At 31.8% G+C, this 17,222-nt stretch overlaps 1 protein-coding gene across 4 annotated transcripts in view; it reads left to right on the top strand.

Moving 5' to 3' along the window:
• Positions 1–17,222, top strand: part of LOC126827723 (SLIT-ROBO Rho GTPase-activating protein 1) — a 132,039-nt gene that overhangs the window by 109,244 nt on the left and 5,573 nt on the right. For all 4 annotated transcript variants that reach the window (XM_050557218.2, XM_050557216.2, XM_050557215.2 and 1 more), the window contains exons 3-16: positions 2,286–2,451; positions 2,865–2,927; positions 3,453–3,608; positions 8,760–8,888; positions 10,112–10,333; positions 10,725–10,826; positions 11,094–11,261; positions 11,664–11,788; positions 12,371–12,534; positions 13,280–13,357; positions 13,708–13,842; positions 14,357–14,462; positions 14,944–15,153; positions 15,380–15,450. In XM_050557218.2, coding sequence (XP_050413175.1) covers positions 2,286–2,451; positions 2,865–2,927; positions 3,453–3,608; positions 8,760–8,888; positions 10,112–10,333; positions 10,725–10,826; positions 11,094–11,261; positions 11,664–11,788; positions 12,371–12,534; positions 13,280–13,357; positions 13,708–13,842; positions 14,357–14,462; positions 14,944–15,153; positions 15,380–15,450 — 1,895 coding nt within the window. The remainder of the gene's footprint in view (positions 1–2,285; positions 2,452–2,864; positions 2,928–3,452; positions 3,609–8,759; positions 8,889–10,111; positions 10,334–10,724; positions 10,827–11,093; positions 11,262–11,663; positions 11,789–12,370; positions 12,535–13,279; positions 13,358–13,707; positions 13,843–14,356; positions 14,463–14,943; positions 15,154–15,379; positions 15,451–17,222) is intronic.

Genomic DNA, 17,222 nt, shown 5'->3' with positions numbered 1-17,222 from the left:
AAAAAAACACCCTACATACAAGATTTTAATGGGATGTCATTGGTCCAGGACAGAGGGCCTGGCAAGGGTCAACGTATAGTCGTTTGCATGAACAGGGCGGAGGATAAACTGAGGTCCTGTGTATACATTAGCTGCACGTAACAGAGCCCTTGGCAGTTAGTAGGCCGTAGTGAAACTGTCCGGGCAAAATGACCTTGTTCATAATCCTAGTCGGAGCAGAACAGTAGGATGTTAAACCCAATTTCATTTCATTTCATTTCACCAAAGGTGGAAGCAAACACAAATACCCCAGTAGTAGAAATGAATAGTTAGACCATATGTATTATATGAGTAGGCTACTGTAATCCAAGTGTCTTTAACCTTTCAACCCCGACAGGTTTGTCAATATTAACATAGTATCATATAGCAAGGTAACAATTTAACTATAACAGAACACAGTTTTTATGGGATACAATCACTAGTTTATTCTAAAAGCACGACGTTTCGACAAGTATCCTCTTATCGTTATCAAGCACAAATGACAATTTAGTAAACTTGTGGACAATATATATGAAATTAATAAGAAACCATCTGCATGGATTAAGAATAACAGTAATAGAAATAATCAAGGTGTAAAGGATATTTAACAATAACAACAAACATAACAAGGTAATTAGCTACTAATAAGCACTGATACTGCATGATTAGAGGGTTATTAACAGTTATGAAGCCCTTCAAAAGGGTAGCATGTATGGATAGTGGGAAGTTGATAAAGCACAGGTAGTGAGGCCATGTGCATGAAGTTAAATAAGATTGCATTATATAAGTACAACTATAACAATACACAATTTGTACTAAGAAAACAAGGACAAAAATCCTCTAAAAATTTAAGGGACATGTTGGGAGAATCTATAATATCGAAAATTTATTAATCAGATGGGGTGGGGGCGGGGATTTTAGTACAACCAAAGATGGCTTAATAGTTAAATTATGTTGTGCATCTTAATTACATCATCATATGCCCTGGGGATGTAGAGCCCTAAGTCCCTATTGAGTTCAGGTGAATGTCTTCTGATATTTATAGCTTCTAGGATCTTCCTGGTTTTCTTGTTCTGTTGGTTGGCGGTTAGTATCTGGACCTCATTCCATTTAACTCTGTGTTGTGGGTGATTATGGAGATGTTCCGCTATGGCTGAGTTATTAGTAGCGGCTTTGGACTTATGTTCCGTTATCCTTTTGTCAATGGGCATATGATGATGTAATTAAGATGCACAACATAATTTAACTATTAAGCCATCTTTGGTTGTACTAAAATCCCCGCCCCCACCCCATCTGATTAATAAATTTTCGATATTATAGATTCTCCCAACATGTCCCTTATATTTTTAGAGGATTTTTGTCCTTGTTTTCTTAGTACAAATTGTGTATTGTTATAGTTGTACTTATATAATGCAATCTTATTTAACTTCATGCACATGGCCTCACTACCTGTGCTTTATCAACTTCCCACTATCCATACATGCTACCCTTTTGAAGGGCTTCATAACTGTTAATAACCCTCTAATCATGCAGTATCAGTGCTTATTAGTAGCTAATTACCTTGTTATGTTTGTTGTTATTGTTAAATATCCTTTACACCTTGATTATTTCTATTACTGTTATTCTTAATCCATGCAGATGGTTTCTTATTAATTTCATATATATTGTCCACAAGTTTACTAAATTGTCATTTGTGCTTGATAACGATAAGAGGATACTTGTCGAAACGTCGTGCTTTTAGAATAAACTAGTGATTGTATCCCATAAAAACTGTGTTCTGTTAATTTGTTCCCTGATCGCTAAATGCCACTTAAAGAATAAATTTAACTATAGTTGTCTAACTTGACTTACAAGCATGTACTCTTCAAGTGGATCAAATAGGCTCCCTCAAGGTGACCATTGTCCATGTGAATATAAGGTGTCTTAAAAAAAAATTGTAACAATGTTCAGTATTATGATTCTATACTAAAATTGGACAATATACAGAACATTATAAATTTTATAAATTTCTCCTTTTCTATTGTTTCATAAAACAAAAATTAGTCAACAATTCAATTTTCACAAATAATTGTATCGACATCATGAATCAAAATAACGCATCATATCAACCAGATTTCTACAATTAAATACTTTGAAAATAAAACAAAGAGATTTGGCTCTTTTAAAGAGCACTAATACCGATAAAGGATAATAATTATTGGTTTAATTAATGTGTCAGTAATGTATCTTTTGGATTCAGAAATTATTTATACCTTGTATATTTTCAGACAAGAGCAATGGGCAACATTTTCTACGTATGCGTGTTGGAAACATTTACTTGGTATAACACGTAAACAAAGCCAGGATCATCAGAAGATTGGAGAAATCTACAGTAATCAAGTGGTTAACAGATTAAATGAAGTGATGGAAAATTCTCAACGCATATTTAAAAAGGTATGGTATGGTGCATTATCAAAGAAACATGTTTTAAATAATCTAGTAGAGCTCCAACACAAAATTCCTCCATGTATCTCTGAGGCAGAAAAATAGAGCTCCAACTCATGTGTTTACATAAATGGTTGAGAGCTGAAAATGGTGTGCATCTACACCACTCCCTGGGTTATATCCCAATGTTGGCAGAGAAAGTTCCTCTGGATTTTCAGTCAGGTTTCCCCTTGTCAACGGTGCAGGAAAAGAGGGCCCCAAGGAAAAAGCATCTAGTTGTTTGGATGAAACAACAAATTGATGTCCTGTGTCCTTTTGTACCATACTAACATTTTCATGGCTATGAGATCTAGAACTGGAATGCCATTCAGTGAGACTGTGAAATAGCTATTTAACTGATACATGTATGTTTAATTTTACAGTGTCGAGATATTGGTGCTGAATCACATCAAGATATGCTCAAAGCATTAAATGAATTACAAAGTGTAAGTAGAATATTAAAACTGTTAACAGTAACATAAAAGGTACAATTAAACTAATTTTTAAGCCATGAAAATTTATAGCCTAGCACAAACCAAATTATTTTTTTAATCCTTTGAGTCTTGATAAATAGACAACTCAAGTCCTGTGAACAACTCTTTAAAGAAGAGCAAAGTATTACTTTTTGTTTTTAGGTTGTTCATATTTTCCCCAAGAAATAGGACGCAAAAGTTTAAATTGATGTGGCTATCCATGAGCCAAAATATCTTAAAATTGTATTTGCCTTGTTGAGTTTTTCTTGCCTTACTTCCATTTCTGGGATTGAACAGGAATGTGTGCGTATTCGTCTACATGTATTCCAAACATTGAGCTCCGTCTTTCTAGATAAAATGTAAATTCTGTTGACCTGAAAGAAGAAGAGCAACTAAATGTTCTAGTTAACAATACGTGACCTGCTCAAAATTTGATCCCATTCTTATTCCCTGCTTCAATTCTGTATAAACATGAACTATTCTTACTGAATTTTGCAGGCAATGAAAACATACCATGCTTACCAATCAGAGGCCAAACAAGCTGAACAAAAATTACGCAATGTTGAATCTCAAAAAAATAAAGTTGAGCAACAATTGTCTGGTAAGAATACAACAAGTCGTAAATTAAAAGGATTAGAACGACAATCAGATAAGGTGAGTTGTAACTTTTAAAAAAAAAAATGGGGAATTAATTCTTTGATGGATGAATCCCTCATTTTATTAGTCTTACCTGTCGTCTGACAGTTTTATTTCACACTAGATCTAACATGAAGTCAGTTCAAAACCTAATTGTGTCCCCCAAAAAATTCACATCCATAAACGTACAACATTGTTAGAATGAACCTAGATAGTTTCATGAAATGATCCAAATAGCCAGGAGCAATATCCAATTTGGTAATGTCAGTTCACGAAACATTTACAATGGTATAACTTAACAAATATCGTATTTTTGTATTTCCGCTCTATTGAAGACCTTTGAGATGCAAAAACAACCTATAATTGATTTGTTGAAGATGAAGCAACTGTCCTCCTGAAGATAATATCTAACTTGATTCAACACCTTTAAGATATATTGATGCAAGTGCTGTAGTCTGTGAAATGTTATCTTTATTTGATATCATCCAGACATAGTAATATATCTAATACCTCAAACTCAAATGTCCTATTGCTTTCTTTTGTTAGGTTGTATGGATTAGATAAGTAAATAAATAATTCTAGTTATGTCAGAAACAGTTTAAAAAACATAAATACAATAAGTGTAAAGGTAAAACATAAATACAGTTGGTGTAAAGTTATAACATAAAAAAGAAACAAAAGTAAGGTCTTCTTTTGAATAAGTTGAAAGAGAGAGGGTTATGTTATAAACACAGATGCCATTAAAGTGTATGGATGGCATTTGGTGATGTGAAGACTTAGCACATCTGTAACTATGATGTACTGTACTGTTATATTCACTGCAGTCTCATTTCTCATCAGAGTAAAATATTATATTAAAGGTAGTCTAAAGAGGTTTTAGATAAGAGTCTAAGAAACGTGTGAAAATTGATAATTGGTTCCTGGGAGATATATAACATATGAGTATAATATCCTTTTATCTATTAGGTTCTATATCATGGTGTATCATGACTAGAGACATAAACATTATAGATAGTAATATAATTAGCTCATAACAACAGTTGATTAATCTGTGGATGATGTAAGAAATATGATAAATATACAAGAATCAGAGACATAAATATATGTTAAATTAATATCACATTATGTTATTGCAAACTAGACCTTTTCGTGATGTATCTCAGTTTAATGTAGTTCATGTTTTTAATTTGATATGATTTATTATACAAGATACATGTAGTAATTAGTAGAGGACCTTCCAATTAAAGGTTTATATCTAGGGTTACCAATTAAATGTAATCTTACAAGAAGACATATTTGTCCAAACTCCAAATTGATAAAATTCGACCAGTTCTAAATTAATTTTTACCATCTATAAAATGTTGACAGTATAGTGTCATATCTGTAATAAATTTCTCAACTAGAGTTGATATGATTTAAAGTTTTTCTCACAGTATTTTAGAACAGGTGTTTGTAGAAACAGGTTCTTCAATTGGCACTTTATTTACAATTTTCTTTTCAATTTTACTATGATATAAATAATATTCTCAAAACTTGTATCCAATCCTTAGATTTTACTGCAATGAAATATTAATATGTTTAATACACGCAATTAATAAATTAGGTTTCAATAATATAACTCATAAACCATAGAAACTCATTGATTTCGATTTAATTACATTCTCATTAACTGATATGATTCATACAAAACTGCCATATGGTACTCTGATTAATTTTGATTAATTTGAACCAGAATCTGAGATACAGCTTTCCATGATACTCTGTAGATTAAAAAAAACAAATATGGGGTTATAAGGCTGAATTATACAAGGTGTTGCGGGGGAGATAATATGACTATTCCAACGGATCTTCCATTTTGCCCCACTGCTAGAGTGTGGCACTCGTGTAGATTCATGAAATAAAGATATACCATATGTTGGTCCCAGAATAAGCTAGGTGTCTGGAGTGAACATCAAATTCCATCTATCTCTTACAATGTCAATATCTGATCGGTACAAAATCTTGAAAATTTTGTTATCATGGATCACAGAAACGATTTTATCTATGATATAAGTAGCAATAAATTTTTTTAAGAAAATATTATCTTCAAAAATATATTAATTAGGTTAGTGTTATATTAGATAAGTTTGATTTATAACTAACATGATGACATCAATTAGTCTTATTCCTAGGATGTAGAGTTTACTAAATCATGATAAATCTGTCCATCTTAACTACCCTACTATAGTGATAACAGTTTACAGGTTTATAAGTTATCATTAAGAGATGGATGCACCAGAATCCATAAAGATAAGAATATAATATCATATATGAAAGATGATATTACCATTATGACCTAAAACATCGGTCATTATCAATAACTTTCAATTGAGGATTTTGTGAACAATTTGAATTAATAGTTTTAAGAAAACAATTGTATTGTGATGGCCCTGATTTCAGATATCAATAATCTGCAATTTGAAATTTTTGTGAACTATTTATTATGTTTACAGAAAAATGTTAAATGCCTTTTAGGAATAAAATCCCTTAGTTTCTAATATTGATTCATTTCATTTCATTAACTGCTATAATATCAGGAAATATATAGACATGGTTATTTAAGCATGTAGTTACATGTAGTTTGGAATTTGAGGATTTACGGCCAACTCTACATGGGAAACTGAAACATATTTTCTTCAGACATTTACACAGGACTTGGAAAAAAGTCTTTTTACCCCAAATTATCCTGGTTTTTACACTTAATATGATGTGTCAGATTTCTTTGTTAATGCAATATGGAAGCATATTAGCACATATTGTTCAGTGTGATAAAAATATAGTAGTACTGTATATAAGAGGATTATATTTTACTATAAACATAAGGAAAAAAGATAAAATTATATAACATATGTTCATGTTGGTATGTTCTAACTTCAATATCTTAACACTATTTTTGCGCCATATCACTTACTCACAGCAGATAAAGTTCATCCATATGAATCATACATTTCAATCATCTTAACTTTTATGAAACACATGAAGTGAAGAATATTCTTGTATATACTGTGTGAATCTCAACTCTTCTGGGTAGATCTGGAGATAAAACTGATACACCTGAATCACACTTTAAAAACATTTCTAACATCAACGCATCATTAATATAAGACTTGATACGTCTAGCATGCATCTCATAGGAGATAAGTTTGCTTTCATTTTTTGTATAAGAGTTTTATGTCTGAAAAAGATAGTGTTTGTGTTTAAAGAAAAAGAAACTGAGTTCCTGAATTTTCTTCTTCTTTCAGAAGTGAATGTCTGAAAAAGATAATTACCTTGGACAAATAGAAATACATACCTTTGAACTATAACAATTAAATTATATGAAAGATTCCATTGCCATTTTATTTTGTGTTCTTTTGTTTTTTAAATGGGCTTTGGGTGGCAAAATATTTCCATTAAAGATGTGTTTTCTCATGGTTAATTGGCTAACTCATTTTAACCCCGAAAGGGCGGATTTCCATTAGAAATAATTTAATTAGCTAACTCATTAAAGATATCTTCCGATGAGGTTAAATGTTTAGGTAAATAATTCGATCCCTAAACCAGCAGATTGGTAGTAAAATTGTTCTGTTTATATAAACAAATGATCAGTAAATATATCATTTTAAAAAAAATCACCAAAAAAAAATAACAAAAATGAAAAAGTCCATATAATAATTCATTTACTTCCCGAGAAGTACATGTCAATTTTCTTGTTTTATATGAGGATAGAATCTGGAAAACACATTTCTAAGATATAAAAATACAGAAAAAAATTTAGAAAATGTACATTAAATGCAGATTTATCCCTGTAGGTTTGTAAAAATAGACAATGTTGCACTCAAGTCGACTTTTTGTGTATAAAAAAAAGTCGCAAATCTGTTGTTTTAGGCAGTACAAAGAGACATGATTCATGTGTAATTTACTTTACACAAGATGTCATGTCATACTGTCTGTAAAAATCTAGTCATAATGACCGTACCATGAAGACATTTTGATTCCATAAATCAGCATTGGTATCAATGGTTGTAGAAACTGCAAGAAAATCCTGGTGACTCCTGCCTCAAGCATGACACCAAATAAATTCATAATGTCCCAAGATTATTTAAATAAATTAATTATCTTTTTATTTAGGCAGAGAAAATGACTCATGAAGGAAAAGTTTGTTATGTTGTGCAATTGCAATATTGTAATGATTATGTTGTACTAAGCAGTTTATGTTTCAGACATGTTAAAATTTAACATTGCATAATTAAATTATATTTAAGAATAATGCTGTCACATTTAGGGTTTATAATATTGGGAAGAGGCTTGTTCAGGATTTATCCATTGAATAGTAATCTTCTGTCAAATTAAATGGATCACAATCTATGAAAATATAACTTGATATGAACAGTACATACTACAGTATGTATTCTTGATTGTTATCAAGAACATTTCACTATAGGTGCCTGCTAGGCTGACAACTAGAGTGTGTCTTCAAGTTCGAATGTGACGAAAACTGAGGTACACCTGTGTACACATTGGCATGCACGTAAAAGAGCCATTTGCACTTTAAAATTCAAAAAAGAATAGTTGGAAACACTGCTGGAAAAATTCTCACACCAATCCACATTAATAAAATTTACTGCCTGTTAGTCTCAAAATAACCAAACTATTGGTTTTGACATGACTTACCCCATTCAATTTGAAACGATAGGTGATCCATTTAATTGGGCTTAAATTCATACATACCTTTTTTCATATAAGTGAGCTGTGTTGGCTTCATGAGTAGTAAGATGTTGGTTCACTAACTTGGAGATCCCATGTTCGATCCCGGTCTTGGCCGAGAAACTGTTATCAGAAATTTTCAGGCGTGGTTCCCTGTCAGTGTTATAGGATGGGGGTCCTGACAAGGAACAAGGTATAGTCATTGGGATGGGACAAAAATCTGAGGGCCTGTGTGTGTGTGCACATTGGCATGCACTTAAAAGAACCCTTGACAGTTCATTTCAAGATAAAAGTAGGACTTAGCACTGCCGTCCGGGCAAAATTGCCCTCATAGCACACTACATGGCATATCCCCGTCTTCATTAGCCCAGTTGGTATAGAACAGTAGGATGTTAAACCCCATTTTCTTTCATATGATTTAATGCTCCTCTCTATATTTTTCAGAGACAAGTGAAGTATTCAGAAAATAAATTAAAAGCCCTGAAAGCTCGTAATGAATATCTGTTGAGTATAGAAGCCGCGAATGCAGCTATCAGTAAATATTTCTCAGATGATATATCAGATCTCATGGATGTAAGTAATGTAAACTTTACGCTTCTAGTAATTAATTTTTCATGGCAGAAGGGATTAAATATGAATTAAAAGCAATATTCATGCAAAAAAGGCATATTAGTGGTTTGGGTTTCTTTTTGAGCTGTCTGTCCAAATAGGCAGTGCCACTTTCAAATAAACTTGTGTTTGAGCAATATTATACATACCATATTTTAGTCCCAGAATGACTTTCAGACTTTTGAAGGCTGTTTCTCTCTTTGCTTCCAACATGAGACGTGTCAGCTTTCAAATACTTAGCTTTGCAGCCGTTTTGTCTGGTAAAGAGTAAATTAATTCCTTTATATGTATTAAATTCCATTTCACACACAACTCTTTTGTATCATTTTATAAAAATCATTTTATGAATGCGCGGAAAAATCTACAAATTATATAAGAGAAAAGGTTAAATATGAAGTTTCAATTACAGACAGAACATGTTTACTGGTAATATTATACATGTTTTCAAGTATCATCCATACTACTTAACATATTACAACAAGGCAGCATATCATATTGTCTAAACATATACAGGGCTCAGTCTTGTGAACTTTCCCGATTCCATGTTTCCCAGGGAAGTTGCAATTTCATGCATATTTTGTGGCCCTAAGAAGTGGAAACATGTTCCCATCAGCACTCTTTATTAAGAAATTGAAATTCCTTGTTAATTTCTCAAGACGCATTTCACATGGATATTTATCAAGAGTGATATGCTGTGTTGATGAAAAAGTACCCCCTGTATATTATTTCTATTTGTAGTAAAGAACATTGTATATTTTCACATAATATAGGTAATTGTATATTGACGATAAACATACATGTATGTTACCTCATAATGATATATTTATTATCATTACTTAAAGATAAGATCCCTTAAACTTGATAAGAATAGGAATCCAAACATTTCCATCATTTATATAGGATGAGAACATATCTATAATTTGTTTTTACTATAGCATACTGTTTATTTTTGTTTACAGTGATTGACAGTTCCTCTCATGATATTACACTCCATGTTTTCGATCGTTAATTGAAAGGCAATTTGCACGTATGGTTGTGCATAGTTGAAACTGTTTAATACTAAAAAAATCTGCCTTGGCTGGCTACAAAGCTGGACAAGAGTTCTCCTTTAGCTAAGATAAAACATGTTTTCGCTTTCTATACATCTGTGAATATGCCACTTAATTTAAAACCATTTTTTATTTCAGTGCATGGATTTTGGTTATCATAATTCATGTGGTCGTACTATGATGATGTATTTATCAGTTCATGAACATTTAAAACAAACGCATATTTCTGCTATAGATTCTCTCAATAAATGTATATCTGATCTCGATTCCCGGGCGGATAAACAGAAATTCATGGAACTCAACAATTCTGTTTTTATGCTGCCTAAAAAATTTGAATTTCAACCTTTTAAAGGTGATGAGGTAGGTGATATTTCTTTTTATCCCAGTTGATGTCTTCTTACACATATTTATTGCCTAAATACTACTAAAAGAAGTTGTAGTTGTAGTTGTTCAATTATTTCAGACAAAACTGTCAAAAATTTAAGATGTGAATGTATTTAGGAGTTATTTCCCTTGCATCTATCAATTTCATCATTGGTCGTTGTGAATATAGAAGAATTTCTAGGAACGTCAAGAGAGATATATTCAAATGGTAGTTTCTGCCTTTTGCTGGAGAAGTGGAAGAGATTTTTTTTTTTTTTTTTTTAATGCATCCAATAAAAGCTTCTTCTATTGAATTAAATTGGAAGGCATTCTCTTCTTTAAGGAGACTGAGAACAGTATGAATGTATAAAATAAATGGATTTTTTAGGTGCGTCAAATAAGTGCTCAGAAACCAGTTCAAGAAGATTTGGTTCAGCGTTATCAAGGTATCTGTGATAGATTGAATTGTCTCAAGGTGGAAAATGATGAGGTATGTCTCGAAATTACCATTTCCTTTCACCATTGTCTAATTCACTCAATATCTAAGCCATGAGATGATCTAGACAGTTGATTATGGGCTTTTCATGGGAATGAATGTCTAAATGATAATTTAAATACCATTAGAAGCTAGACGAAAATACCTGCAACAGACAGATTTAGCTCTAATATAATGCCTCTTTAGGAATACATTCTCCAAATCAACATTGATATTGCTTTTTCTGATTTTCAAATAAAATTGACCTTATTTTGACATCAGATATGGAAGACATTAGAAACAACAGAGAAGGCATTAGTTGAAACAACACAAGAGAAGGATTATGATGTCAGTAAATATTTTATAGATGATAATACACCGGTTAAATCACCACAAGAAAATGCTAAACAGAAAGCCAGTATGTTAGAAACAGAGAGTTATTATTTATCTGTAAGTATACGTATTCGGTGGTTTCATGATGCTGGCTAACAATCCAGGAGGTCCCAGAATCAATCCTGGTGTTAGCTGAGATACTTGCTCAGGATTGTCCAGCATGGTTTTCCCTAGTAGATTTGAGATGGAGGACCTGACAAGTTGTTTGGATGGAACAAAAAACTGAGGTCTGTCCTCATAAGTTTGCCCATAACATAAAACCTTGACAGTTGGAATTTTATGCATTTCTACTCATTGTGATTCAAACAACTTTCGAATGTTTGTCAATACCTATTGATCCTGTTTCTGTTTATAGTTGGTAAAAAAAAAACCAGTGGATACAATAGTTGAGAGATGTAACTCGACATCAGTAATAATGATTGACTGTATAAAATTGTTTTAATTTAATTATTATTTCAGAAATTTCGAGAATATACATTAAGTTGTAACCGGTTATCACGTCTCCAGTCCAAACAATCAGCTATACAGAAGTCACTAGGAGATAATATTCTATCTCCATATGAAAAATCAAATTCAAATAGCCGGTAAGATTAAATTATTATAAAAGATTAACAGAAAAATAAAAACATTGTGAAATTTCATTTAACCCTTTGAAACCATTATCAGCAGCAGAATGATGAGATGGTTGCTTATTTTTCCCCTGGATTCAAAATTTGCAAATTCAAAGAGAGAGAGAGAGAGAAATGGGGTTTAACGTCCACTCGACACAAACTAGGTCATTTTGGGACTAACATTTGGTTTAATTTTATTTACATAATTCGCTTGCGTGTAGGGGTCTTTAGCAGTGGGAGGAAACTGGAGGACCCGGAGAAAACCCACGAGGTTGGACAGGCGACCCTACTCCTTGCCACGTACAACCGGGGATTCGAAACCACGCCAGTCGACTCAATGACAGACTTTATGATACAGCGCGCGCACGCTAACCATTCAGCCATCCAACCCCCCGCAAATTCAAAGGGTTAAACAAATTGGTATAAAATGATATAGTGTGGTTGAGAAAGGAAATATGTCAAGTGGATAGTTTTGTTTCATTGATCAACTGAGAGTATGCAAGTTTAAAATATTTTCACTATGACTTTATTTTTATGTTGTTTTTTTGTTTCCAGGCCACCATCTTTGCCACCTAAACCTGTCAAACGTAGAATAGGTAGAACACCAAATGTTGGTCAACCGAAATTATTTGGTGGAAGTTTAGAAGAGTTTGTTGAAGCTTCAGGTCAAGAAATTCCTCTGATTATCAAAAGTTGTATTCGAATTATTAATTTATATGGTAAGATAATCTAAAACTTTTATTATTATTATATATATATATTCCTAAATCCCTACCTAAGGTAACGATGTGTAATTTAGCCCACAGGGATCTCTTGCAAACTATAATATTGTGAAAGCTTGATTATTTGATCCCTGCATTGGCCGAGAAAGTTCATCCAGATTTTCCGGCATGCTTTCCCCTTGTCAGTGATGCAGGACGGAGGGCATGACAAGGACAGCTGTCTAGTCGTTCGAATGGGACGAAACACTGAGGTCCCGTGTATATATGGGTGTGCACGTAAAAGATCCCTTGGTGGAATTTGATATAAGAATAGGCTGTAGCGCCGCTGCCCGAGCAAAATTAACCTCATAGCACACTGTATGGTGTACGACAGTCTTCATTAGCCCAGTTTAGGAGCAGAACAGTAGGACGTTAAACCCCATTTCATTTCATTTCATTAATATATGTTGAATTGTATACAATTGTATTTTGATTTTGTTTTCTTATATACATGTTAAATAATTGATCTGAGTATGTATTAGTGTGGACTAAGCTGTGAGAAATTTGATATTTTTTAGTGGAAAATGCAAATGATGCATCATTACTTTAATATACAAAATGAAAAACAATATATGTAAACTTGGGTTGAATATATTAAATAGATCTTAAATAACAGGAAGAATATTGGTATGTAGAACTTTATTACAGTTGATGAAATTAAACTCGTACAGGTGATAATGTTGACATCAATTGTATATTTCAGGATTACATCATCAAGGAATATTTCGAGTATCTGGATCTATTGTAGAAATTAACGGTTTTAAGGCATCTTTTGAAAGTGGTATGTTTTACGCTTTTCTCCTTGTGTCTAGCAATTCATTGTGATTTAATGGTGAAAACATAGGCCTAGAAGCCATTTAAATAAAACATAAAACAGATTTTCAAAGAATTATTAGCTGAACACATTGATTATTACATACCTCTAAACAAATCTACAACACCCACTATTGTTCATAAAGTTACTAGTTAATCCAAAATAAACAGCATAAAGAATTAACGAGATGTTTTACATTGATAAATCTGCCTGTTGTGTTACAATTTTAGAGTTGGCAGTAGCTTCCCTTCTAGTGAGATTTTGTACAGTAATACATGGTATAGAGTGTTTCAGTACTTTATTATTGTAAATTTCAGGTGATGATCCCTTAGTAGATACTATAGATGCCAGTGATATTAATTCAGTAGCTGGAGTATTAAAACTTTATTTCCGTGAATTACGAGAGCCTCTCTTCCCTTTACACCTCTTTGATGAGTTAGTTAGCTGTTCAAGTAAGTTTTATAAATACATTCAACATTCTTCCTTCCGATTCTTTCAATGAAACATGGACCATGATAAGAGACATATATATATTATACACAAGGATTTCAGTCCTAGTATATCGTCGGTGAAGTGTCAAAAGATTGTATCTCTGGAAATTAGTCAAATACACTTTTTTGCATTTTTAAAATCTCCCAATTAATATGCACATTTCTGTCTAAGCTGTGTGCCTCTACGCCAATTAGAACTGTTCTGGGTATCATGTGTCCAAATGTTGTATCTTGATTTGTGGAAATTTTTAAATGCAAAAGGTTCTATTTCTTAATCTTTAGAAATTCTTAGATACTCCCTTTTGACACTTCACCAATGATATATCTTTCTGTTGGTTGAAAAAAGTTACAAACTGAAAGTGTCCATTGAGGTGGAATGTATCATTGGAAAAAAAAAATTGTTGTTTCTAGGTTTTCTCTCAGGTTGAGTCTTAGTTGATGTGACACAGAATTAAAATTATTTTATTTGTTACAGGAGAAGAAGATATGGTAGCTCGTGTAGAACGTATTAAATATTTATTAAGTGGTTTACCTAGATCTGTTATAGTTGTTATGAGATATCTATTCGCTCATCTTAATCAGTAAGTTCACTTTATTTTTACACATAACAAAACTTACACTGCAACAAGGATAATAGTTATGAAAACTTAGCGATAACTTTTCATGCATATTATAATTGACACTTATGGAAGTACAATTTAATATTCACCTTATGAAAAATAACTGTTTTTTACATAAATTTACAAAGAATCTCATTGAAGGATTTAACACGTTTCTCTTCAAACGCAGTTTTGAATTTTATTTTAGTTTTCTTTAAACTTTTAAAACAACTGTATGCTGATCGGAAATAAAGAATTATCAAGTTTTGTGGTTTGAACATTGAATGCCATTTCATATAATCCCATATGCATTCTATATTTAAGTTGCTTTTGGTAGATATAATGAACTGATATTTATCTCTAAATTAATTTACATGAAATTCACATTTCAGTAACTTAAAACTTCAAGTTCTGTATAATAATTGTATATTTATTATTCCAATGTCTTGTATGTTACTTTCAGTATATCAGAGTATAGTGATGAGAGTATGATGGATCCATATAATCTAGCTATATGTTTCGGACCAACTTTACTACCAATACCTCCAGATAGGGATCAAGTCTCTTATCAGAGTAGCGTCAATGAAATCATTAAAACCATTATCATACATCAGGAGGAAATATTTCCTAATGATGGAGGCACAATTTATGAAAAATGTATTGTTGAAAGCAAGTAAGTTGAAGACAATTTTTTTCGTCTCGACACCTCTGGATTATCGGAGTTTTTTTTACATCAAATGTACACTGATTCTTATATTTCAGTACTGTTTATGAGTAAATGTGGTGAAATAAAATTAAAAATTCTGAAGAAAGTTGATAGTTAATTGTATTAACAAGATGTTAAAACACCAAATTTTATTCTTTCCTTACTAAATATCATATTATTTTCATTATTATAGAGATAAAGGAAATGATACATGTGATGATGATGAAGATGATGAAACATCATCTACACCCAGTGATGAGGATGGTAAGTTTGTTCATTTTTTGTATCTCTGTAAATAAATAAAAAGCAAAAACTATTTTTAAAAAAACTCTGACCGATTGCACAGCTCTTACTGTATCTGATGTTGTACTTTATAAAAGTATTTAAAAAAAAACTTGAGGACTGATTGCAAAGCTCTTACTGTACTGAGGACTGATAGCACAGCTCTGATGTTGTACTTCTTCATCAAGTAATAAAACTCATTTGAAATTAACAAAGTACATACCTACCCGTTACTCACAAGTCTGGAAAGTTAAACAAGTTAAGTTTCAGCAATATCTCTACTGCTGTCAACATAATCAGATTTCTGTGAACATAGTCATTTATTTTATATGTATTACACAAAGTCATAGACCATTATCAATATCAGCTATCTTTGATCAGGTTAAAAAGTTGACATTTTTGTAACCGAAAGTGGGGAAGATGTTAGCAAATTTCATAGTAAAATGATTGCTTCCAGTAATTATAGACAACAGTTGATGATATTGACACTAGATAGCCATCACCTGATAATTACTACATATCATATTTTTGAATTCTTAAATATGAATTGTTGAAATTGAGACACAACTTCAGCCCTAGTTGTCACTTCGTTCCTGAGTTTGGATTAAATATTGTCTACAATAATCTTGTTTTATTTTCCTTCAGGATCTATATTTGGTAAGAAGAATGTCCGATGTTTATTTAGTTTTATTCACCTGCATGTTGTTTTGTTTTATTTTCACCTGGTGAAATATTGACGAGTACTATCGCTTCTTTCTGCTGGTCACGCCCAAATGGAAATATGGTTGTATATTCACAAATTCATGGGTCCATCACCTATTAAGGATACTGTAGCAGTTAATGCTATCAGATAAATTTTTTAAAATTTACATTTATTGTTGAAAAGTGAGAAGAAGGTGGTCAATTAATTGGGTGAATTTCGTTATTACGTTTTGTACAGTCTGAACAGTTAAATATTACACTATTTTACAAAAAAAAACAAACAAAAAAACATTAAAATTATGACATGCTGCTTTAGGGTTTGCAACTTGTCATGGAAACCTCAGTATATAAGGTTTATTAAGTCAAATAGTAATTGACTTGGAACCATCATTCAGCATTATCTGTTAAAAGTTGTTAAATTGTCTTTTATTGATGGTGTTTGAGAGCTTTAGGGATGTATGTTTATCTTTCTTTAGATTAAAAATATTTGTTTTTAATTTATTTTGCTTCAGATTCAGAAGTTGAATCATTGAGTTCCGTCAGTTGTATGAATATTTTTATTTTTAGGTGTTTTTCCTCCACGCTTATTTTAGAAAGAATGAATTATCAGAAATTGAAAATAATAGACTTGTCAAATTAAAAATGCCTAAAGAAAGACTTAATCATTGGGGAGAAAGACCCGTGCAATTTGATCTTGACAAGCACTTATTTTCAACTTGATTTTATTGTCAGATATGTGTTATTTTAATTAACAATTAAGTTAACGACCATTTTGAGTTCATTTTGCTTATCCCAATTTTATGTTGCTATATTTTAAACTAAAGTTATAAGTAGAGAACTAAGATTGCATGCTGTAGGATTTACATGTTTTAAATTTGTGAAAAATTGACCATTTTTAACACTACAAGTAAAAGAATTTGTAATAGTTGTTGGACCCAAATTTGGGAATTCCTTTCTTTTTGTGTAACAATTTGTACATGTTTTATCTTTATCTCCAATGAAATTTAAAGTTAAGATCAAAGTGATTATTAAACAGTATACTATTCATGATT

The sequence above is a fragment of the Patella vulgata genome, chromosome 7, assembly GCF_932274485.2.
Source record: "Patella vulgata chromosome 7, xgPatVulg1.2, whole genome shotgun sequence".
Lineage (NCBI taxonomy): Eukaryota > Metazoa > Mollusca > Gastropoda > Patellidae > Patella > Patella vulgata.
This window is presented reverse-complemented; position numbering and strand designations above follow the sequence as displayed.